This window comes from Artibeus jamaicensis, unplaced genomic scaffold (genome assembly GCF_021234435.1).
Source record: "Artibeus jamaicensis isolate MK-2021 breed Jamaican fruit bat unplaced genomic scaffold, CSHL_Jam_final contig_387, whole genome shotgun sequence".
Taxonomy (NCBI): domain Eukaryota; kingdom Metazoa; phylum Chordata; class Mammalia; order Chiroptera; family Phyllostomidae; genus Artibeus; species Artibeus jamaicensis.
In genome coordinates this window covers 25,679,871-25,705,778 of record NW_026521812.1, presented here as the reverse complement: position 1 = coordinate 25,705,778, position 25,908 = coordinate 25,679,871, and the positions used below count along the sequence as shown (strand labels likewise).

At 40.6% G+C, this 25,908-nt stretch overlaps 1 protein-coding gene across 1 annotated transcript; it reads right to left on the bottom strand.

Annotated features, from left to right (window-relative positions):
* Positions 1-4,294: 4,294 nt before the first annotated feature.
* On the bottom strand, positions 4,295-20,920 carry POPDC3 (popeye domain containing 3). The gene is made up of 4 exons (XM_037158966.2): positions 20,729-20,920; positions 7,189-7,922; positions 5,703-5,811; positions 4,295-4,761 (listed from the first exon to the last, which is right to left on the bottom strand). Exons 2-4 carry the CDS (start codon positions 7,671-7,673, stop codon positions 4,480-4,482), a joined length of 876 nt encoding a protein of 291 aa, XP_037014861.1. The 5' UTR covers positions 7,674-7,922; positions 20,729-20,920; the 3' UTR covers positions 4,295-4,479.
* Positions 20,921-25,908: the final 4,988 nt, after the last annotated feature.

Here is a 25,908-nt window from a genome sequence, read left to right as displayed (position 1 = left end):
GTTTGTTTTTATTTTTTAGGTTCGGTTGTTGATAGTTATGAGTTTGTTACCATTTCACTGTTCATAGTTTTTGATCTCCTTCTTTTCCTAAGTCCCTTAAACATTTCATATAATAAGGGCTTGGTGACAATGAACTCCTTGAACTTGACCTTATGTGGGAAGTGCTTTATCTGCCCTTCCATTCCAAATGACAGCTTTGCTGGGGAGCATAATCTTGGATATCGGTCCTTGTCTTTGACTTTGAACACTTCTTTCCAGCCCCTTCTTGCCTGCAAGGTTTCTTTTGAGAAATCAGCTGATAGTATTATGGAAACTCCTTTGTAGGTAACTATCTCCTTTTCTTTTGCTGTTTTTAAGATTCTCTCCTTCATTTTAATCTTGGGTAATGTAATTATGATGTGCCTTGGTGCGTTCCTTCTTGGGTCCAACTTCTTTGGGACTCTCTGGTCTTCCTGGATTTCCTGGAAGACTATTTCCTTTGCCAGATTGGGGAAGTTCTCCTTCATTATTTTTTCAAATATATTTCCAAGTTCTTGTTCTTCCTGTTCTTCTTCTGGCACCCCTATGATTTGGATGTTGGAATGTTTAAAGTTGTCTGGTAGGTTCCTAAGCCTCTCCTCATTTTTGTGAATTCTTGTTTCTGCATTCTGTTCTGATTGAATATTTAATTCTTCCTTCTGGTCCAAACCATTGATTGGAGTCCTGGTTTCCTTCCTGTCACTGTTGTTTCCCTCTGCATTTTCCTTTAATTTACTTTTATGGCCTTCCCTCTTCTCTGTCTTGCAACCATACTCAACCATTTCTGTGATCATCCTGATTACCAGTGTTTTGAACTGTGTATCTGATAGGCTGGCTATCTCTTTGTTGCTTAGCTTTGATCTGTTCTTTCACTTGGGCCCTGATTTTTTGTCTTGGTTCACCTGTTACATAGCAAGGGGCAGAGCCTTAGGTATTTGCCAGGGCGGAACAACTCCTGTTTGCATTGTGGGATGTGGTTGAGGGGTCCAAGAGAGAACAATGCTGCTTGCTGGGCTCTCAGCCAGCTTTCAGTCACTTCCTCTGCTACCCACAAGCAAATTGGGCCCTTCTGGTGCTGATGACAGGGGGGTGGCTTTGTGTATGTTCTAGGTTTCTGTGGGTCTCTCCAGATGAACTCTCCTGTGAGGCTGGGAGTTTCCCTGCCACTGCAGCTCCCAAAGATTTTTCCAGCCAGAGGTTTCGAGGCTTTATTTCCCTGCGCTGAAACCCTGGGTTGCATGGTCTGTCTCGTTCCCCAGTTGTTTCTCCTGGGTTATCCAAATGCAAATGTGGGACTGCCTGGTCCACCAGCCACCAGCTCACCAGGTCCAAGAGTTGCCACCTTGCCGTGGGTCCTCTCCTCCTGGGCTGCCCATCTCCACTCCTCCTACATGTCTGGTTGAATGTTTCTTCTTTAACTCCCTGGTTGTTGGATGTCCATACAGTTTGATTTTCTGGCAGTTCTGGCTGTTTTTTGTTTTTAAATCTATTGTTGTCCCTCTTTTGGTTGTGGGAGGAGGCACAGTGTACCTACCTATGCCTCCATCTTGGCTGGAAGTCCCTTGGTTGACTTTCATGGTTACAAAGCTATCTGGTAATTAACCCCTGTTAAACTATTAGCTGTAACTAATTTAAGGTGTGGCTTCTATGTAGGGAACTTTATTTTAATATTTAATACCACAAAGCCTTAAAGACTCAAATAAATAAATTTCACCCAAAGCCTTTGTGAAGCCCCCTGACAGGCCAGTGAGTGCTTCCTGAAGGGCCTTCAATTGCACCAGGCAGAGTAGCCACTGTGTCTGCTTGTGAGAGCCGTTCTTGATGGCCACATGTGTCCAGGAGACAGAAAACCCCCTCCAGCTTTTCCTTTAGTTCTTGCCAAACTTGAATAGCTCAGTAGCTCATCCAGATTAATGACTCAGACTTTGTCATGTTGTACTACTTAGGGCAGAGGCTAACACACAGAAAAAGTAATGCACTTTATATAATCCCAATACTTTCCCATCCCCCTTGCTGACATCGCTTCTTAGGTCACTGAGAAAATAGAAGTGGTAATGACCAAACTTTCATAAGTTCCCACCTCATCTCTCACTTACCAGCAACTGTCCTCCCATGTATTCTGACCTCTCTCCTTACTAATGATTCATTGTCCATGTTCCTCTTTAAGGTGAAGGGATCTCATCATCACTCACCTGTTCAAGGTCATCACTCCAGCAATTCACCCCTTCTGATTAGCTCCCATTAGTGTACCAATATGCCATTGTTTCTCTTATCTTTGAAACAACAACAAAAACATCCTCTCTCTTGACCTTGTTCCCTGCTCAGGCTGCTGTCCATTTCTATTTCCCTCCACAACAAAACTCCTTGAAAAACTTACTTATACTTGCTCCTTTAAATTCTTTCCTGTCATTTCCCCTCAACCTACTTCAGTCAAGTTTTTGTCCCCAAGGACTCCACTAAAACTGCTCCTATCAAGTTCACTACAGACCTCCATTATGCTCAACCCAGTGGTTTATCCTCAGACTTCAAATCCTTGTCAGCCACATTGGAGACAGTCCATCACTCCCTTCTCCTTGAAACATGCTTTCACTTGGCTTCAAGGACTCCCGACCTCGGATTTTCTTCCTACTTCACTAGTTGCTCCTTCTCAAGTCCTGCTGACTTTTCCCATCTCTCTATCCTCTTAACAATGGGAGACCGTGAGGGAAGGTCCTGGGGCTATTTTTCTTCTGAATCTATACTCACTCCCTTGGCCATCTCATCCCATCCCATTTCATCTCATAGCTTTAAATATCATTTCTTTGTGAAGTGCTGCCCAACCTTTATCTCTAGCCCAGACCTTTCTCTTGAACTCTAGACTCATTTGTTTACTTCGGTGTCTAGTTAGCATATCACATTTGCTCCTGATCTGATCTTCCCTTCCAAGTCCACTCTTGTCTTCCCTGCCCACCTCCCCCAGTCTATTCTCAGCAGGCTAGCTAACATGATTTTCTTAAAGATTAGGTAGATCATGTCATTCTTCTATTTAAAACTCTCCAGTGGCTTCTGGTCACTCTCAGAATAAAAGTCCCAGTTTTTACCAGGACTTATGAGGTCCTACTCAATCTACCCCAAATCACATCTTTGCCTTCTCTCCCTAAGGGCAGCCACTCTGCCCTAGCCTTGCTGGCCTTCCGGCTGCTCCTGCTCTCCTCTCTGCCCAGATTGCCCTTTATCTGCATGGATTGTTCCTTTTCTCTTTCAGGTTTTGCTCAAATATTACCTTCTGATTCAGGCCTTCCTTAACCATCCTATTAAAGGGCAGTGCCCCTTCCTATCTATCTTCTCTCGTCTGTTGTTTTCCGTGGCACTGTCTCTTTCTACCTCTAGGTTTTTCTGATTTATTATTGGTCTTTTTCACCCCCAGAATGTAAGCTCTGTGAGGAATGGGACCTGTCAGTTACCTGATGTATCCCCACTGCCCAGATCAGCATCTGGACCTGTGGTAGCTGCTCAGTACACATTTGTCAAACTTAGGATGATATATCTTTCCACGAAAGAACATGGCCTGCGTGCAACAGTGAAGAAACCAGTTTTCCAAAAATAGGGATCCATTCTGTGACTGAGGGTCTCTTTTTAAAGTTCTCTTTTTACAAAGCTGCCAGAATGTCTGGAAGGCAGACTCCCTTATTTGTTTGGTGGGGGAGCATTTGCAAAGCACCCTTCACACTCCAGTCAAACCACTCACGCTTGCTCTTTCAGCTAAGTGTGTGAAATAAATATGCAGTGCAACATTTTTACTATTTCTTTACGGGTATTCTTTTTACTCAGTATTTATTATGCATTTCTGTTTTCCACAAAATGCCTCTTTTAGAATATGTTATTGTAAAGATTAAGTCAATGAATGATGTGTAGCAACAGAATAGGCTTCAAGACTGGCGTATTATCATCTCATGTTTATTCTGCTTTCTAGTCACATTAAGTAACTTCACGTTTAAATAAATAATTGCAGCCCACCACAACAATCCATCTTGCTTTCATCAGAGGCTGTAGCAGAGAGTGAGTTCTGGAAACTCGGATGTGCTTCCACATCGTCCACTCTCCTGCCGAGAGCACTCCCTGGCTGCTTCTAGGGAAGCAACAGCTAACTCAGTGGGGCAAGAGAACAGATTTGAATAAACCTGAGGAAATAGCTGAGAATGCACCACTTCATTCTCCCAGAATGAAGTTCTGATGCAGAAAAGGACAAACTGCCCATATTCATCCTCCCCCCAGTTAGCCAAATGAGAAACACAGAAAAATTGGCAAAATTTATACATAATGCAGAAGTTGAGATGAGTAAAACAGCGGGCAATGGTGTCTTGCCTCTCAGTTTGATTTATAAAAATATGAGTGAGCCCAATTTTCTTTGTTTTGCCATTTAATTTTGGGGAAGGATGAAGAGAGTCTTTTTTTATAATTACAAAACTTCAGACTTCAATGTCATTTGTCACAATATTGTTTGGAATTCTGAAAATGTCTTATCAAGGGTGACCTGGGCTTTTGAGGACTTGAAAGTTGATAGAAGTTGGGTAACCGAATATCGTAGTGGTATCTTTTTCCTATGTATACCCTGTCATTCAAGGCATAGAGTTTATCTGCAATGTCACTGCCAATTAAAACTGAAAACAGGCGGGAGATGTAGCGATGCTGAGCAAAGAGCAAATACAATTTCTTTCTCCTCCAAGACACATACCGGCAATCGGTTTCTGCTGTGAGGGTTACCTAAAAAAATAAAAAAAAAAATAAGTAAAACCACATATGAACAAGAATCAGGGAACTAGAAAAGTTCTGCCACGTTTTTTGTGCCCCAAATTTTAAATAAATTTTCCTTCTGCTTTTTTAAGGTTAAAAGAACTCACTGACCTCCAAAATTGATTATATATAAAATATATAATATGAACAGCCACAACACTGTGCCCATCTCAAATCTGTTTTCTGAGTTCCGATATCTATATTTTGCATTTCACTGAAGCGAGAGCTCCTTACACTAAAATATAAAGTTGGCTAATGTTAGAGAAGTATTTCCAAGTCAGTACTGAGGACTGTGGACATTTAACCCTAATCCAGTTTCAGTAGTACAAAGTAGACTTTATTTACCTGTTCTTCACATGTACATGAATTTGTATTTGTAAATATACACATATGGTACATGTATTAATTATACAGAAACAGAATATACTATAACAGATTGAACCTACTGAACTGATTATCCTTCAAAACTACCAGACATGGGCAGCAGAACATAGATAGGAGGCTTAGCATTTTGTCTCAAACCATCAGCATTTTAAATTAAAAAAAAAATCACTTGTTTTGTAATAAGGGCCGATTTTTTTCTTGGTGTTTTTTAAACCATCATGCAGTGTTTAGGGTACAGTCAAATCTCAATGAATTATATTTTTATTCCAATATATGGAGTTAAGCAAAAAAAAAAATCAAGACTATTTCTCATGAACTCCTTTATGTCATATGAAACCCATTCTTCTCCTTGTTGCTGGACCTATAAAGTGACCTTCACCAGCCAGAGTCAGGCAGCTTTGGGAAGTCATGCATGCCACACAGTACATTCCAGAGTTAAATATAAATTATTCCGCCGTCACCTGCTGCTGTGTTTTTTTATCTGTCTGGAAGAGGCCGGTTCACCACGTGCACCTGTTACCCCTTACCTGAAAAGTGCCTTCCTCCGTGGGTCTCAGTGAGTCCCATTCAGGAGAATCCAGGAACTGGAAGGGGAAAATGTAGTGCAGAAATTCACCATCAACTGTCACTCTGATCCTACCCAAACACAAAGAATAGCATTTATGAGGAAGGAGAAAGCCAACACATAATTTTGGGGGCAGGGGGAGGGAGCAATATTTCAGGCCTCTGATGACCTTTGTGGCTATAAAAATTTTGAAGGGAAAAATATTAAATTAATACATTATAATAAGTGACAAATCTCCCCTAAGATTCATGTACTGATGTTCCTCACACAGGTAAAATTCTGGCACACTGGGCAGAATTCATCAGGAAATTCATCAAGCTGTCTGTTTGTGATATGTGCCCATTTATGCACATGTACTATACTTCCATAAAAAGTTTCAGTGCCCTCAGATCTTAAATTCGGTAGAACATTGAAGTACATAAAAGATTACCACTATAAATACCTCTGTAAATTAAATACTTAACCTTTAAAGAAACATAATCACATTGTTTCCTCCCCCAAACTTTCCATTCTATATATTATATACATAATATATGTTATTTATTTATATAAAAGTGACCATTGAACAACATAGGTTTGAACTGTGCAAGTCCACTTATATGCATTTTTTTCAATAAATAGTGTAAATATATTTTTTCTTTCTTATAGTTTTATTAATAACAGTTTTTAATAAAACAGTTTATTAATAACAGTTTTTCTCAATCTTACTTAATAGAAAGAATACAGTATATAATGCATATAACATGCAACATGTGTTAACTGACTAAGTGATGGGTAAGGCTTCTGGTCAACAACAGGCTATTGGTAAAGTTTCTGGGGAGTCAAAATGTATACATGGATGTTTGGCTGTGCAGGGGCCAGTGTCCCTACCTCTGTGTTGTTCAAGGGTTTATCTATCTATCTATCTATCTATCTATCTATCTATCTATCTCTAAAATGAGGTGCACCCACCTTGCTTCTAGCAAATGGGCAATTGCCAGAAATTACTGAGTGGATCATTACAAAATGTAATGTTCTCTATTACTTAAAAGACTGCACTATGAGAATCTATTTAAAATATTTTGGAAAAATAACTAAATAAAATTAAAAAATACTTAAAAAAATAAAACAAAATTTTGTATGCCAGCATAAGTATTATATTAATTCAAGCTGGTATCATCCTCATAACTTTCAGTAATTAGCTTGGGAACACACAGCATATCCAGATAAATCAATTCATACATTTGATTTCTAAGAAGAAGTATCAAGGCTCTAGATTATTTCTTGCTTCAGGCAAATAATACCATGTACTCTGAATGCCTACATGCATGACTTGTGTGTCAGGGGCTTTCCCACACCACAGGGTGTTAAATGCACACAGGACTACACTACGCCGAGATAGAAATGTAGCAGAAAGGAAGAGAAGCTAATAACTAGAAGAAAGACATTCAAGCACCACGAGTACAAACCTTCCTGAAATAAGCAGAGAGAGTTTATCAATGGAGGTTTTCCCTTGCATGGCGTAACAGTGCTCCTTTTCCAAAGTGACCACTTCAGAGCTCAGAGCAATCGTTCTGAAGACAGGCAAAGAGGTCCCCAGAGGCTGGAAAAGGGAGCTATACAACAGCTGGAATTCTCGGGCAAAGGTTATGCTGCGCACCTGATATGCAATATGAACAAACTGCATGAAGCAGATAATAAAGAGTACAAAGTTCCAGGAAAAGATGTCGGCTGCACAGATATCTACCCAAGCCCAGACAGCAGAGCAGAGAAAACCCAACCCCAGCAAACTGAAGACATAAAGGTGTCCGAAGAATCCACTGCCACCCATGAAACCTACTACAAATAGAATACTGGCAAGATGATAAATGGCTCCTTCAGCCTCTTGCTTCCAGGTCGTGCAGACGGGGTGTTCATCTATCAGGTTCTTCCATAAAGTTAAATTTCTTTCCATGGCTGTATTACCGTCTGGTTCGCTTTCCTGTTGATGTGAGATGATATCAAAGTGAGTAATTAAGTCCTCTGCTTCTCCATCATCCAAGTTTTGCTAAATCCTCACAAAACCAAAGAAAGCCTGGACACGAGTTGCGGTGATTAAGGGTGTGGATTGTATAGATCTTGCAAAACTAAGAATCCCATGCTGCTTCTGTACGTTCATCTGGGCTCCTGATGTAGATGCAGTCCACTAATATTTTGTGGTTTCCTGTGCAAAAACACCCAAAAAGGATCTAATTAAACAAGGAGAATTGAGACATATATTTAATGAATCACCAGCATTACTTATCTGAGATAAACTCCTATTTTCAATAAAGTTGTAATATTTTAAGCACCAATGCTATCAAGTGTTACATTTCTAGAATAAGGAAAGAATATTTTTAGAATACACTAATTGATAATAATAAATTATTAATAGACATTTTCATATTTGTTACGATTAACTAACTACATATTTTTCAAGGGAGGTAAGTGCTATAATCAGCTAGTTTCCATAACAGTAGCTCAATATACTTCAGAATCACTTGGGACAGTGACTAAAAGTGCAGATTCATAGATTGTTTCCAAGACATACTGATTTAGAACCTTCTATGGTTGGTGGGGGGCAGGGTACTACGTGTTGGAATTTAGAATGAAGTGCCCACATGATTTTGTGCATCAATCCATCGCCCTCTGTGGCCCACCCTTTGAGAGGTACTATTTGACAACATCTGAATCAGAGAGGCCATGTACTTTATCCCAGACCACGGGGCGGTGACAGAGCAGAACGGCGGCACAGGAGCCCGTGCGCTGGGTTCCATCCTGCGGCCTCTCCTGGATGATGCTTTAAATGAGTCACTTTGTGGAGTTCTAATAAATAAATAAATAAACATAAGAACACATAACCGAAGTCAGATCTTAAGAGCACATAGTAGACTGTAAAATGTTTAGTGACTTAGGTAAAAATTATTTGAGAAATATAAATTCAGTTCTACTTTACCATATTAGAGGCTATTTCAGATGAAAGGTTACATTCTTATAACTAAATAAACATTGAAATTCCTGCTACTTGCATATTTATTTACCAGATGGTCAAAATGTTACCCACTTGTTTCCCTACACATACATTCTCTACCCTTTCAGCCATATGGTAAAAATGCTCATATGTGATCTGAGTCACATCTTTAACCATGATGAAGAGCTGCAGGGTATGTGTCATTTACCACCAGTTTTCTTCACAATAAATGTTTCATTGTGAAGCACTCATTTGACTGATTCCTTCTCACAATTAACATTCAAAACCCTTGAACTTCTGTGCTATATTTAGTGTTATTTTTGAGACAGATTATCTCCAGAACACCTGTTAATAAAATATCAGGTATCACAGATTTTGTTTCACAGGAAAAAAATATACACACAGTGGTGAAAATGACTTAGCTGAAGTTGGAAAAAAAGGAACTGTGTAACCACGGGCAGAACTAGAGAGAAACATGCTGCTGCTGCTGAAGTTCCTGATCCTTCCCCTGGACAGGGGTTCTTTGCTCAGCAAGTAATGACTTTAAGAATGCTACCAGGTGAATCATTAAAAGAAGCAATAATAATAATAATGATGATGATGATGATGATGACATAGACCTATAACTTACTGTGACATTGTTTTTACTCAACTGGCTTTCAAATACATTTCAAACAGTCTGCCTCTCCTGAATTATTGCCTCTTCCCAACACTCTGAGACCATGAGATTCAAGGCACACTGGCCCCTGAACGTGTTTAACTTCTCATCTTTTAAATAAATCACAAAATTATATACTACTGGATATTCAAAGAAAATTTTTAAAAATACAATGGGTAGTGAGAACTGGGAAATCCCAAACTGCAAATGTCAATCTCCCTGCTGTTTTACATTTAAAACGACGGCATTTTCCATGAATCACTTCCTCAGGACACCAAACAGAGCTTCTAATGCCAATATTAAAGAGCACTGCTAGTGGAGCTCTGAACTTTGGTTCGAACTTCCTTAAAAATTTATAACCCTTGACAAAATGTTAAAATGATCCTAATGGGGAAAGGCCATGTAAACTGTCCGTGGCAGTTCAGAAGGGAGCTTATAGCTATCTTGTCCCCTTAATATCTTGACTTGGGGGACATACTGGGTTGCATACCCTCAGAGTGTGACCCATTATGGTCACGAGAGGAAATGTGCTTCAGGTCTTTCCCAGTTGGCTTCTGTTTCAGTAGGCTGCTACCAAGCCATCTTCTATCCTTGATACTGCCTCACTGCCCTCATTACATTACTCTGCGCCCAGCCTTTCTCCACTTGGTGTGTTTTCATTCAGTCGCCAAAACAGATGCACTTTATTAGAAGAGGAAGGAAGTGACAGGGGCAGGTGAGGAGCACGAGTGTCCCTTTGGCATGTGCCAGCTGTGCTAGAGGAATGTTGAACATGATTCATCAACCAACTGTGAGAGGCTTGTGGACCTTACGTCATGTTTTTGGGTAAATAAACACTAGGATGCCAAAGTGACACAATGGATGTATTAAGCAATGAAATCAATCTTCCCTACAAAAGAAGTTAGCATATGGTAATACAAGTGATGGAGGCAAACGTAAATGTAAATAAACACAATAATTCCAAGTACCACCCCCCAGCAGCCAAGGCCCCCTTTCAAGCCTCTCAATCCGATATTGATGTGTCGGGAGACCAAAGTGGGATATTCTGGTAGAAAATAATGACCCTGACACTGGATATTTAAGACCTGCTATATCCACTTGTACTGTTCAATCTATAATGCTTAGAATACTGTCAGGGATGAAGGCATAGAAAGCCACTCATGGAATGATTTGCCCTATAATTATTTAACATCAACTAATTTTCTCTCTTAGAATCTGAAATTCTTAATGGACAAAGAGAAATGTTTTTGTATTTCTAACCCCTGGCACCCAATGGCTGTCAATTGAATACACTGGCAGAGAGGCTCTGGGTTCCCAGTCTTGACCCAGTTTAATGGACGGTCTAACATCTCTGTCACTTAGGGAACAGAAGTGGGGAAGACCCTGACATCCAAGATACTTCAGTACAAAAACACTAAGGAAGTGAGACATCACTTATTTGAAATGTCTGGCACAACTCCAAATTCATAGGGGAATCCTTTTGGCTTCTTACAACCTTGAGCTCCTTAAGTAAAGCAGCTGAATTACTGACCTGATTAAAAACTTTGGTAACTGGTGGTATTGAGCAAGTTGTGGTTGCTAAGCAACCTAAAAGTTCAAAATTCCATCAATATTCTTCTCATTAATTGGAATCAGATCCTAACTTTGGTATGTGCTCCATAAGTGAAACAATCATTCACCCAAAGTTGGGTTCTGTGTTTATCCTCGAGGAGACGTACTTGCTCAGCAACTATGTGCCAGGCATATTTAAAAAGTCATCTCACTTAACCTTCACAAGAACCTTCACAATGAGGAAGGGACTATTATATCCATCGTGCAGATGAGAAGATAGGAACTCAGTGAAGGTAGATAAATTGTTTCAGGTCACATCGTTACGATCGGAACTAAGATTCCAAGCAGGTCTGCCTGACCCTGAAGTTCACAATCTAAACCACTTCATGCTGCTTCCACGGTACCAGGTTTCAGAAAACTTGGGCTTCAGTTTCCTCCCTGCCACTTAAAGCAGCTCAGGAATGTCTGTTTATCAGTGAAACAGGCAATGTAACCTATTCCATCCTCTCTAAAGAATCCCGGAAGATTCAAATGAGAAAATACATACTAAAAACTCCTGGCAAAATTTTAAGGGAACAGCAGTACCATAACTGTCCTTGTTGCTTGTATGTGACAGAGCCGAGCCATTCAGAGAAGAGAGTTTTAAAAACTGTTTCTTTTCTCCCAGAGGACTACAACTGAAGACAGCAATACAAATGGTCCCTTTTGGCTGCTGTCCATCTTTAAGTATTCCTAAGTTTACTCATTCCTTTGGGGTGATCTCTGTTATTCTTCCCTGCCTTGTGTCCTGACCTCCTATTATTGGTAGTTGTAGACCTTTAACCAACCCACCCTTGAGTCTTCACTTTCCAGATGCCAAGAAGCCAGTTATTGGAAACCACCAACAGTCTTCTAAACCTTAGATTAGACTTCAGAACTTCCCAGCAGGTGCCCTCAGACCACCTGCATCAGAGTCAGCTGGGTGGCCTGTTAAAAATACCCTTCCCTGGCTCCATCCTGGCACTACTGAGCCAAGAAGGGACCCAGGAAGATGAATTTCTGATGACCTCCCAGTTGATTCTTCTGCACATTGATGTTTGAGAGCCATTATTTTTATGTTGCTCTTGAATGGCCTGTGAATCCTCATTGCTTGTTTGCAGGGCCTCTGCTTTGACCACTCCTGTTGACTACCGGGCTGTCTTTCCAGGCCGATCACTCAGCACATTGCTCTTTGCTCTCTCATTGTCTGTCCTGGGCTGTAATACCAAGGCTAACATACCATACTGCTACGCACTTGGTCCCTTTCACATTACTACTGAAGAGAAGGGCTCTGGTCTCAACTGTACCCCTAAATATGTGATTTTTCTATTTCTAGACCTCTTTCCTCAGTGGTAAGGTGAAGAAATTGGACAAAATAATATGAGGTCCTTTTAGCCCTGAAACAACACGACTCTATGTGGAACAGAAGATTCTTCCAAATGTGGGTCAAAACACCAAGTGGAGTGGCAGAATGGAATGAAGACTGCAGGTCTGAACAGCAGGTTTGTCACTGGGGCCAACTCCAAGGGTGGCGTAACTAATTAGTGAAGCCCTGTGTTGGGGCCAAGGCACCAGCATTTTTCCCCCACAAACTTACCAGGGATTTTGATGTGCATTCAGGGTTAAGAAGTATTGAACTAAAAGACAGAACAGGGGGGCGGGGTGAGAGATGTCAGAACATTCTGTAAAGGATCTGGATTTTAATCCTTATTTCTAGGGGGTCAGAAAGGCACTTTTGCTCCTTGTGACTCTCATTTCCATGTTTCCTTGGGGAATAAGACATTTTTCTTCCTACCCACTCATTATTCCAGGAAAATTCAAGGTTTGTGTATATTTTGCACTAGCCTTTCCTTGACACAGTGGCCTGAAGTGTATACCTTCTAGGCTCTGAGTTTTTGTGGCCTTTCTTATCTCTGTATGCTTCCATTATATATTATGTTATCTTGATGGATATAATATATAGTATATAAATACATAATGTATGTTATATTTGCATTGTATTATAATTATATATCATATTTTGATTATTCCTTCAGTTGTACATAAATAATTTTTTAAAGAAATGAACACAGTATGTACATTTTTAAAATACCAGCTTCATTGATTGGTATGTATATAGATATACAGGGTGGGGCAAAAGTAGTTCTACAGTTGTGAGTATGTGAAACAGTTTTTATTGTTGCATTACTATTTATTAGTGATTATATTATTTTCCATAAAAACAACTATAAACCTACTTTTTCCCATTCTGTACATGCGTGGTGTTCCCCTCTGTCTGGAACAGAGCGAGTCTTCAATAAATGCTCACTGACTGATTAGGATGGCAGTGCTCCGTGTTCAGAATAGCTTTGGAACAAGCAGGCTAATAAGTCAGGAAGCCCAAGTGAGAGAGGACTGAATCAATGGTTTGGGTGTTGGATTAAAAAGAAAGGAAAGTTAGACTGCGAGGAAGAAGTCAAAAGAGGAAGCCTCTCCACCGAGACAGAGGAACAAAGAAGGGTGGAAGGCCTTCTGGAATTGTAGGAGATCCCAAAGTTCAGACAGAAATCAGAAGAAAGGGGGGCTCAGCTTTAGTCACGTCTAATCTGATGCCCTCAGTCTAAATTCACAGCAGAAGATAAGAGGCAGGATGGACACTTTTAACAGTCACTATTATACCAGACAACAATGAATACAGACTGGGGTTGGCAAGGTTATCTAGAAAGTTAAGTACAGTGAGAAATGAGAGTCAACATTAAGCACTCAAGATCAGGAGCCTTTGATGATGCTGGAGCGCTGTGCTGTCCAACACAGGGACCGCCAGCCGCCTGTGGCTGTGAGGACCTGCAATGTGCCCGGGCTGCACATTATCTGCACACGAGGTGTGCTCGGCATGGTGGCTTCTGAAGACTTAGTACAAAGAAAAGAACATGTCATGAATAATTTCTATATTAATTTCATGTTGAAATGATAATGTTTTGGAAATACTGGGTTAAACAAAACATTACTAAGGTTAATTTTGTCCATTTCTTATTTTTAATGTTCCTACTAGAAAAGTTAAAATTGCGTATGTGCCTTGCGTTTTATTTCTCTAAGGCTGTGTTGGTCTAGAATCTTTCAAGTAGCACCAAGAGGAAGTGAAAAGACTTGGCACGATGCTGTGCAAACGGTGCATATGTATAATGTATAAGTATATAAATGCGGGCGAATTATCTAAGATTAAGTCGATATAAATGTAAATGATATTGGCTACAATATTCATTTGTTCCAGTCAGTCAGATGTTATCCACAGCATAGATGTCACCATCTGGTGTCTGCCTACGTAGGTGGCCAACCCTGTCATAGCTCTTGGCCTTTATCCTGCTTTTTCTTTTTGCCTTGCAATTCCACTTTCCAAGCAATTATATTACATGGTTTTTCTTTCTCATTTTCATCTTCTGGTGATACCTCATGGAATACACTGGGAATCCTAGACAGATAGTCTCCTGAGTTTTATACTGCAGATTCATTGTGACTTTCTGGATCCCACAGGGTCCACACCAGTCTTGCTTTTCACATAACACATGAGTCTCTTCATGCTCCACAAGGCTCCTAGGCTGGAGTGTGTCTTTGACCTTCTCGTACCAATGAGAGCTTGGCTCCTTTTGAGACTTGAGCAAAGTAGAGAACATGCCTACAGGCTGTGATCCTCACATCTCAGCCAAAGTCATATTTGATTATCTCCAGCCATGCATGATTTTTCACTTTCTCAAGTCTAACATGGTCCCCAAGATTCCTGCCCCACTGATGTGCATACCCTGTAATACCGTCTGCCTGAGTGTGCAGAGACTGTGAATGGGACAGATGCTGCCTTGATTAGGTAACATTATATGGCAAATGGTGCTGGAATAGTCACTCCCGTGATTATGTTAAGTTATATAAGACTCCACTGTAGGACTGGAAAGGGATTGGAAATTAGAGAGACATATTCCTACCGACCTGGAAGAAAGCAAACACCATATTGTGAACCTCCTATGGGGGCCACAAGGCGAGGAATTACAGGCAGCCTTTGTGAACTAAAAGAAGTCCCCTACCACTAGTTACCAAGGTAATGGGGAACCTCAGCCCTACAACCACGAGGAGCTGAATTCTGAGAAGCACCTCAAAGCTTGGAAAAGGAGCTTGGACTCCAAATGAGGAGCATGGTGGTGTGGGTGACTCCTGAATTGCAGGCTTGTAAGACCCTGAGCAGCAGATCCACGTCAGCCCTGCCTGGACTCCAGACCCACAAAAACTATGAGATGATAACCTGCTGTTTTAAGTGACTGAGCTTGTGGCAATTCGTAACAAAGTAATAGAAAATGAATACACACACAATTATGAGTACTCACTACACATGAGGCTTTCCATTAATCTAATGATCCACATTTTATAATGAACTTGGAATACTGGTCTATGGAGAAGACACTCAATCCTTGCTAGGCTTAGACCAAGACAGTTAGGTGGGAGTGGTTCTTCAGTAGTATCTGGAAAACAAGACACTGAGAGAGGCCCTAGGAATTTCAAGCACATTTAAATTCACTGTAGTTCCCTGCACCGCTTTACAGTTTTTACTTGGCCCCAACACCATCCATTAAGCATTTAAACACACAGACAACTTCCAGAATAGTTATATCATTTGTAACTAAGTTTGTGGTAGTTTGTTACAAAGTTTGTTGCCACAAACTTAGTCACTTAAAACAGCACCAATTTATTATCTTTGAAATTCCTGGAATACTGTGTCTCCTTGGTGGACTTTCAGCTTAGTCAGTTCTTTATAAAACTGAGCCATGTGTATAGGGCAAAAACTTGACATTTCCGACACATCCAGAAACTAACACGCAAAAGACAGCCCACAGGTACTCAGAACAAATGGCTCTGTAATTCTCGGATTGTGTGACTCTACCAAGTTCAGATGAGTTGAGCAATGGGAAATGCAATGTTCTTAACCCTCATATACCACTATTACTACTACTACCAGCATCTAACACTGACTGAGCATTTACTTAACATGTTTCTAAGAACCCTAAACTATTGTGTCATTTAAACCTTACAAATTGTTGAACTAGGTAGTTTTATTGTCCCCATTGTACAGATGAGAAAAACTGAGGTATAGGGAATGAAGTCGGTTACCTAAGGATACACAAATGGCAAAGCCCAGATTCACTGCCAGGCAGGCAAATGCAAGCACCTGTTCTCTTAACCACCAACCCATACAGCTTCATTTACAGTTTAAATCTAAATATGGATTTACTAGAATAAATCAACAGCTTTCTTGTGTACTCTCCCTTCAGATCGAGATTCAATGAATTTAAATGTCTTCTTATGACATCACAATTTTTCAAGCAACAGAGGGATAAAAGGGTGGGACCTATGTTGAATCATTGACACTGTAATTCTCAATTTGGAAAAAGAGCACTAAACCTCTCTTTCTCAAGCTTGTCATTTGATTGCTTTAAGTAAACAATCCGTGTGCTCTGCTTCAAGTTCTTCTGACTTCTCCATGTCCTGGAAAAGACTAAAGGGGCTAGCAGGAAGCCATGCACTTTGGATCAGCTGCTGTTGTGTTGGAACCTCACCAGAGGTTCCTGATGAAAGATGCCAAGAGAAATGGATTCAAGTGGATTTAATGGATACATTAAACAACTTTTGCTTGATATGAGTCAAGGGTGGACACCTTTCTTTCCCTCTTCTCCAAGTGACCTACATTCACCAAATTAACTCGCTTTTTCTGTGCTTACATTAGTTAAGGTTCTCACGTTCCTTCCTGGCAAACACATCTAACAAGTTCATGGGTACTAGCTAATTGTCTATAATCTTTTCTAGTTTTTTTTTTTTTCTGGCTAAATAACCAGGTGAACCACACACCAGGGTCAGTGGTGTTTGAAATCACCAAACCAGCCACTACTAAAGCTAAAAAGAGCACTTCTGCAGGGCGTGTTGATTTCTTTCAAGGCGTTTATGCAGAGACAGAAGCTTTCTCTTTGATTGTGAGAAAGATCGCTCACTGTTTGGTGCTCAATCCACATGCTCAACGGTCTCTTCATTTCTTCGATTTCTTTCAGCCTTGTTGTTATTGAGTTTGCAGAGCCTGAAGTTACTCCAGCCATAGATGTTTCTTTTATTTTTGCGTCATTGCCTCTCATGACCCACATTGTGGGTCATTCCCTTATTCCTGCAGCTCAGGAAATATCACGTATTCTTATGGCTCTTTAAAAATGTTTATCTCAAGTTTCTCTTCAGTATTGAAGTTTTCCCTTGTCATGCGCTCTTTGGCACTTTTGAACCCAGATGTTTAGGCATTCTCGGGATGCTGAATAACTGTTTTTATATAGGAAAGTTCACAAGTGCCAAAGCACAGCAAAACACAGTCTTTCAGGATAACGTGTGGCAAGCCCAGGTAGGTGGTAGACATTTGAGGTGTGTGTACATTTGCTTTTTTGTGTATTCCTACATGGCTCAGGTCAGCTGATTGCAGTTTAATGTGTTCACCTGGTGTTTCTGCTGAGTCAGTAGTACTAAGTAACTGCAAAATTCACGTTATGCTCAAATTGTTCCTTAATATTTCAGTTGCATTAGAATTATGCTTGTTTTAGAAACAAGCATTAAAGCATAACTGACTGTATCATTAACTTTCAAATAGCCAGGAAAATGTTATTAATATATGCAATAATTCAATGAATCCCTGCTCTCATGGCCCTTGCATTTTAGTGAAATTCAAATGGTGACACCAAGCCCAGTTTCAAATTGATGAGGTGTAGTTTAAATAGCTAAAAAATACTTCTTAGGTACAAATAAATGTAAGCTACTTAAAACATGTAAAGTCAGTTGTTGCATACTAAGTTTAAATAATTGCTATATTTTGAACTACGGTCTAAAGTCTTAAAAAAATCAAAATGCAAGATTGTTATTTAGAACTTTGATCAAAGATCAAAAACAAAGAAACCCCAAATATTTTATGTGCCTCTGGAGTATCACATTGCATATTAATGCACTTGTCCTCTTCTGTTTGTATGTATGCGAAGAAAGACACACAAATGGTCTGTACCTAATGTTAAGGGTGCTATTGCGGTGCTAGGGTACTACTCTGACTTTCCAAGTGCGCATCTGTGTTATCTGCATTCTTTATAATTTTATAAAACAATACAGTGATTTCACATTAATGAAAATATTTTTAAATACAACGATTTGAAAGGATATAATAAGAACCTATGTGCTCAACAACCAGAATTCACAAACATCAACATTCTCATATTTTTAGGTCTATTTTAGAGTAAAAAATTCCAAAAAACAATCGAAGATCACCATGGATTGTCCTCCAGTTCCATTCCCCGACCACCACTCCCTGTATAAGTAAGTATACTTGCGTTTATCCTTCCAGTCTACGGAGTAATTTTAAAAGTTGCAATTTAAAATGAAATGTAAGATTAGAAATGTATCTTATAATGTGTTTTTTTCAGAACCACACTTAATTATGTCTGATGAATAATTTTAAGCAAGTACAAAACCAGAAAATATAGTACATAGTAAATCCCCACATACCCATTACCCGGATTCAATAATTATGAACATTTTGCCAGAGTTTTTTTTAAAGTAAAAGTAAAAACTGTAACCTGTTTATCTTACCATTTGTTTGGTCACTAAACAAACACCTCCTCAGGAGGACAGGGGGAACTAGGACTGGCTGTGCTCGTACCACATGCCAGGCACTGGGCGTTTCACACACCTGCCCATTTAGGCATCACGGCATCTCCGCAACCTAATTGTTGTAGTGTCCTCAGCATTGTTCCGAGTGGAGAACGAGGCTCGGAGAGATGAAGATTCTTCTGTAGGCTTGGTCAGTTGCTTATCTCTCATTAACTTAAACTCTCCCACCCCTCAATTTCAGAGTGCGTGTGAGATTCACTAGGGGTTATTATTCTGATGTCTCACTTTGGGTCTCCAAAAATTAGTCCCTAATTCTCTGGGCTTGAGGGCAATCCAACATTACTACGGGGACTTTAAGTTAGAAACGTTTGGCTATTTAATTTAGAAATACTTGTTATACTTTTCACTTTAAGACATTTTCCTTAGATAAAAGAAATATTTCCCCCTATAAAAATCTATTCAATAATTCAATATACTTTTGTAAATTCTTATATACTCTCTATAAATCATAATCCCAACTGACCAATCACTATAATTGCAAAAAACAATTTCAATTGCAACTTGCAGGCTTGTAAACCGATCGTGGGTATTTTTCCAAAGCAGTTTTGAAACTTCCTGACTGTGAGGTTGCTTACGTGTTGCTATGCTCATATAAACCAGCATGTTTCATAACTATTTTTGATTTTTCCTGCAGACTACTACAAAGTAAGCAGACGTGAATGCTCCAGTGTGTCAGCTCTGTTAGTCAGTCTTGTGGTAAGAAGCACGGGATTTTTGTTTCCCATGACACATTTTTATTTAATAGCATAGAATATCACCATTTAGAAGCATAGGTTACACAATGATTCAGCTTTTTTGAGAGGCTGATTAGATGAAAGAAACTCAACTGTTTCTCTCAGCATATATGTATAAAAGTTTATGACGGATAATGTCTTACTCTCAAGTTCCATTAATGTCAGTATCCCAAGAGAATTTGGGATAGAAAAAAAAAAGACTTAAAATTCATCTGGGATCAGCAAGACTTCCTCATTTTGCAAATGTGGAAAGAGGTCCAATTTTTGTTTTGTTTATACTTTGTTTCCACGCAGTTCTTGTTTGGTTTTCTGTTGCCACAGAGAAGAATGCCAAGCTACTGTACTGCCACACCAGGGGTATATATGTGGAACAGTCCCTGGGATAAAAAATAACAGAAAAGAAAAGAGCCACCAAACCTCAGTATGAACGCAGAGCAAAAATATTTTAAGGCAGCGATAAAACCCACTACAATGTGTAAGCCTGCAAATTCAAAATACCTAACTGCAAGAGTTACAGTAAAAAGTTGGGAAGGAAGATAGTCACATTCTAAAAGTTAGTAAATCAAATTAACTTATGTTCAAAAGTGGGCTTCTAATTATATTTTTCCACTTATTATTGAATTTCGATTTTTTTTACTTTTTTTTTTAAATTTAAATAAATGTTTACGCCTGGCTAAAACATTTCTTTTTGCCATAGCACTGTTACTGCATTTTGATTTTGTGCCTTTAATCTTTTCCTAAAATACAGACCCTTAACACAGATTAATTCATTGGTTTTCACATTTCTTTCCTCCCTCCCTCCCTTCCTTATTTTGTCAGGGGGATCCCCAAGTAGAGAAAACCGGCCAGTGTCCCCTTTGATGAGGCAGCTTTGGCTTGCCCCAAATCAGTACGCTCCTACCCTGGTCATGGTCATAACAGACGAGGGACAGGAAACTCCCAGTCACTGCACGACTTCCCCAAGGCGAAACATAAGACTGTGGGGTCCCCTTGGACCAGCTTTCCTTGCTTAAAAACCCGGCCTTTTCTCTTGGGACTCCAAAGACGCCTGGGGCAAAAGTCGGGCCAATAGGATCCGGGGTGGTGGATTCGCCCCGCAGTCGCCGAGCTGCGCGGCGCCGCCCCGACTCTGGGCTCCCAGTTGGCCTCAGTGGGGCCGGGCGGCAGCGCGGGCAGCTCCGCACACCGGGCGGCGAAGCTCAGGCTCCCGGGGTCAGCGGCCTCGCTGTCCAGGTCTCGGGGCGGGGCCAGGGCCGAAGCCGCGCAGGCAAAGTTGTCCCACGCGCTGCGAGGTGCCGGGCTGCGAACAGCTCGGGGCAGCAGCGGTCGCCGCGGTCCCACGTTCCCCTTCTTACCTTTCCTTCTCGGGCCTTGCTCAGAGCTCCCGTCTGGTGCCCGCAGAAGTTTCCCAGCCCCGCGCTGCTGGGCCCGGGTGGCCCGCGCGGATGCTCCCAGGTCCGGGTTCGCACGCTCCACGCCGCCCACCGGGCCGGCTCCCTCCCCGCACCCGGACGCGCGGTGACGGCGGGCTGCTCCGGAGCGGCGCGGCGGCGCAGACTGGGGCCGGGCACCGACGCGCGCCGGGAGGCGCGGCGGGGAGGGCGGGGTGGCGTTGGGCCCGGGCAGGGCAAACCCCAAGGAGCAAGCCCCGCGGCCGCTGCTCTGCAGGACTCTTGATAAAACCTAGAGGCAGCTGCGGACGAAGTTTGCAAAGACCAGTTTTCGGAAGTGAACACTGCTCACAGTTACAAATAAACTTGGTATTCGCTGTTACATTAGGCAAAGAGCGATGGACATGACTACTGGATTGAAAATGTACTGTAAACCTTCCCTCTTCTCCCCACCCCACCCCCACCACACTGGCACACCATACGCTACATGAAATACATGACCAGAGGGGTATGGGAATATTGGATGTATAGGACAAACAAAGGTTGATCTCTGGATTCATATCAATGAACATCTCAAAAAAGCAATTGGGTAAAGATTATAGGCAATCACAGAAAAAAAAACTAATTTAAAGTGCAAATGATTTTAAAAAGTTCAAGTCAGGAATAAACCAAATGCATGCATGCAATTTGAGACAAACATCAAATGCATTTTTTCCTTCTGTGAAATTTGTGAAGTTCTGTTTTGTTCAGTGGGTTAAACTATACGGTGGTTAGTGAGGCTTTCCGTCTCCTCCCTTCTCTCATCGTCCGTCCGGGCTTTTGTTTAAACACGTTGGAGACAGTGATGTCAGGAACCATCACTGTTGGGTAATCGATGTCTCTTTTGGCCCCCATGATAACTGCGAAAGTCATTAATACAGGTGGTAAAATTAACCTCCCTTAAATAATGCTGGAACTGAGAACAAAAATACATACGGGATGTATTCCTACATCCCATATGTGACTAGAAACTGCTCGACTCCAAGGCCTTTTCTTACTCTTCATTCTAGGGACTCAGAAATGTTGGAAAGACAGTTTATAGTGGATCTAATTCATGGTGTATACATATAACTCTGAAGTGAGAAGGTCACAATTTTTGACATTAGGTATACTGTAGGTTTAGATTTTACTTTTTATTTTATTATTTATTTATTTATTTATTTATTCCAGACTACAATTTTTAAGGATTATATTTGTGGTTAATTTTAATTAAAAGATCCAGAAGCAACAAAGGTGTATCTGTGTGACAGATTCGAAGGTGGCTCCATGATTCTCACCACCTCGTGTTCACACCTTTGTAGGATCCTCTACCCTGGAGTGCAGCTGGGACTTGTGACCTGTTTGTAAACAATAAATGCAGCACAGGTGTTGGATGTCACTCCTGCGAAAACATTACAAAAGACTGTCTTGCCAGCAAACTCTCTGTAGAGACTGCCCTTTCTGGCTTGATGAGGTAAGTGACCATGTTGGGGACGTCCACGTGGCAAGGAACGGTATGTAGGTCACATCTAGAAGCTGAAAGCAGCCTCTATCCAAAAGTCGGCAAGAAGCCAAGGTCCTCAGTCCTACAGACCCCCCAAAATGGAGTCTGCCAACCATCTAAGTGGCCTTGGAAAAAGATTATTCCCCAGTCAAACCTCCAGATGAAAATGCAAACTAGAAGACACCATAATTGCTTTGTGGAATGCTAAGCAGATGACCCAGTTAATATGTGCCTTTGTAGGATCCTGACCCACCCAAACTGTGAGACAATAGATGTGTTATATTAAGCCATTAAGTTGGTGGTAACAAATACAGCTCATATGTGCTGTTCAGGTAGTCAAGATATTAGTGTGCTCAGTGTAGTTCCTCGTTTGACAAACTTCATGTTAAATGTTACTGCCCTGTTGTCTTGATCTACATTGCAGTCTCCAGACAACAAAAAGTCTGGTAAAAAGGTGCCCCACAGATCAGCCCTGGGTCTAAGGCTCCCTGGGACTTCCAGTTGCATTTCTGCTTCAAATATTATGAGCCCAAGATCCATAGCCGTCCTCCCTTCAGGTTTTTGGGGGATGTTCTCTTAACTAAATCCTTGTAGCTGGACAAGACGCAATCAGCTCAGCTGGTACAAGTCAAGCTGCAACTGCAAAGTGACGAACACTTAAGGGGAAGAACCAGGAGCAGGTTACATACTAAAGCAAGTCCCATTCAATCTGCTTATTTGGGGGACGCTTTAATTTGCGGCTTCCAGAGTCTTCCTTTTTTCTTTCCCCCTTCATTCAACTTGCTCTTCTTGCTAATTGCCCCTACTTCTAGCTATGAATCCAGACTGGTTTGCTCAGCACCCCTCTCTCCACCTTCCTTTCTTCCTCCCTCCCTCCCTCCTTCCTTCCCCTCCTCCCTACTTTCTTTTTTCCCCTTATTTCTCCTGTTCTTTCATTTTTTAAAAATATTTTATTTATTTATTTATTTTTCGAGAGAAGGGAAGGGAAGGAGAAAGAGTGGGAGAGAAACATCAGTGTATGGTTGCCTCTTATGCGTCCCCTGTGGGAACTGGCCTGCAACCCAGGCATGTGCCCTGACTGGGAATCAAACCGCGATACTCTGGTTCATAGGCCTGCGCTCGATCCACTGAGCTACGCCAGCCAGGGCCTGTTCTTTCATTTTTTGGTTCCTGTAAAATTCTCTCTATCCCTATTTTCTTTTTATCATAATTTTTTCTTTTTTGACTTTAAATAACTTTTTATTTTTCAAATATAGTTGACACACAATATTATACTAGTTTCAGGTGTATGATCCAGTGACTAGACATTATATGACTTACTAAGTGATCACCCCAATAAATCTAGTATCCATCTGTCACCATACACAGTAATTACAGTATTATTGGCCATATTCTCTGTTTTACTTTACATCCCCATGACTATTCTGCAACTATAATTTGTACTTCTCAATCAATCCCTTCACCTTTTTCACACATCCCCTCACTGCTCCTCCCAACTGGCAACTGTCAAATGTTCTCTGAATCTATGAGTCTGTTTCTGTTCTGCTTGTACATTTATTTTCTTTTTTAGAAGTGAAATCATATGGCAGTTGTCTTCCTCTGTCTGAACTGTCTAGGTCCATCACCCTCAACAGGTCCAGCACAACACCCTCTAGGTCCATCATGTTGTTGCAGGTGGCAAGATTTCATTCTTTTTCACGGCTGAGTCATACTCCGTTGTAGATATGCACCACTTCCTCTTTATCTGTTCATCTTTTGATGGACACTCAGGTTGCTTGCAAAGCTTGGCTCTTGTAAATAATGCTGAAATGAACATACGGATGTATATCTTTACAATGTAGTATTTTTGGTATCTTTAAATAAATACCCAGAAGTGACATTGCTAGGTCCTTCTTTGTCTCCTATTCTATAGCCTTTGTTTTAAAGTCTATTTTGTCTGCTCTAAGTATTGTTACCGCACCTTTTATTTGTTTGTTTCCATTTTCATGAACTATTTCTTTCCATCCCTTTACTTTCAGCCTGTGTGTGTCTTTCCATCTGAAGTGAGTCTTTTGAAGACAGTATAGATAAGGATCTTGTTTTGTTATCCATTCAGCCTCCATAAGTCTTCTGACTGGAGCACTTAATCTATTTACACTTAAAGTAATTATTGATAGATGCATATTTATTGCCAATTTATTGTTCATATTTTATATCATTTTTCTTCCTCTTAGAAAAGACCCTTTAATATTTCTTTTAATACTTGTTTGGTGGTGATGAACTCCTTTATCTTTTTCTTCTCTGTGAAGCTTTTTATCTGTCCTTCAATTCTAAATAGTAACTTTGCTATGTAGAGAAATCTTGATTATAGGTCTTTGCTTTCCATCACTTGGAATACTTCTTATTAATCCCTTCTGGCCTGCAAAATTTATGTTGATAAATCAGCTGATAGCCTTATGGAGACTCCTTTGTAGGTAACTAACTGCTTTTCTCTTGCTACTTTTAATATTTTTCTGTCTTTTCATTTTTAAGTTTTTAGAATTTTCTCCAATTACAGTTTACATTCAATATTATCTTGTATTAGTTTTAGGTGTACAGCATAGAGGTTGGATAATCATGTACTTTTCAAAGTGTTTCCCTTGATATTTCCAGTATCAATTGGAACCATTTATAGTTATTACAATATTATTGACTACATTCTCTATGCTCTGCTTTACATCCCTATGTCTGTTTTGTAGCTATCAGTCTGTGCTTCTTGGTCCCTTCAGCTTTTCACCTGGTCACCCCATCCAGGGTAACCACAGATGGTTACCCCTCTGGCAACCATCAGTCTGTTCTCTTTAGCTATGAATCTGTTTCTGTATTGTTCGTTTATATTGTTCTTTAGGTGCCACATATAAATGAAGTCATATGGGATTTGTCTTTCTCTGACTGACTTATTTCACTTAGCATAATGCCCTATAGGTCCTTCCGTGGTATTGCAAATGGAAAGATCTTGTTCTTTTTGTGGCCAAGTAATAATCCATTGCACATATCGAGTTGTCCCAGAGACTACTTATACTATTTTCACTTTGGGGGGATCATTTTTTTCTTTTTGCTGTTCTGACTGGGTAATTTCTGCTTCCATATCTTTCAAGTCTCTGATTTGATCTTCGGCTTCCTCTACCCCACAATTGGTTTCCTGTAATGTATTTTTCATTTCGGTTAATATATTCTTCATTTCTGACTGGTTCTTTTTTATGTTTTTTTTACCTTTTTCTTGAAGTTCTCACTAAGTTCATCTACTCTTCCCCTAAGTTCAGTGAGCATCCTTAAAAGCAGTGCTTTGAACTCTGCATCTGGTAGATTGCTTTTCTCCATTTTGTTTAGTTCTTTTTCTGGAGTTTTGTTCTGTTGTTTATTCGAGACATGTTCCTTTCTTTGTCTCCCCATCTTAGCTGACTCCCTGTGTTTGTCTCCAAGTCTTAGGCAGAGCTGCTAGATCCCAAGGCTTGGTAGAGAGGCCTAAAGTAGTAGGTGCCCTTCAGGGTCCAATGGCATAGCCTCCTGATCACCCAAGCTGGGGACTCCTGGTGTAGCCCCTGTGTGGGCTGTGTGGACTTTGCATATTCTCTCATTGCAGTTGAGCCTTAATTTCTGTTGG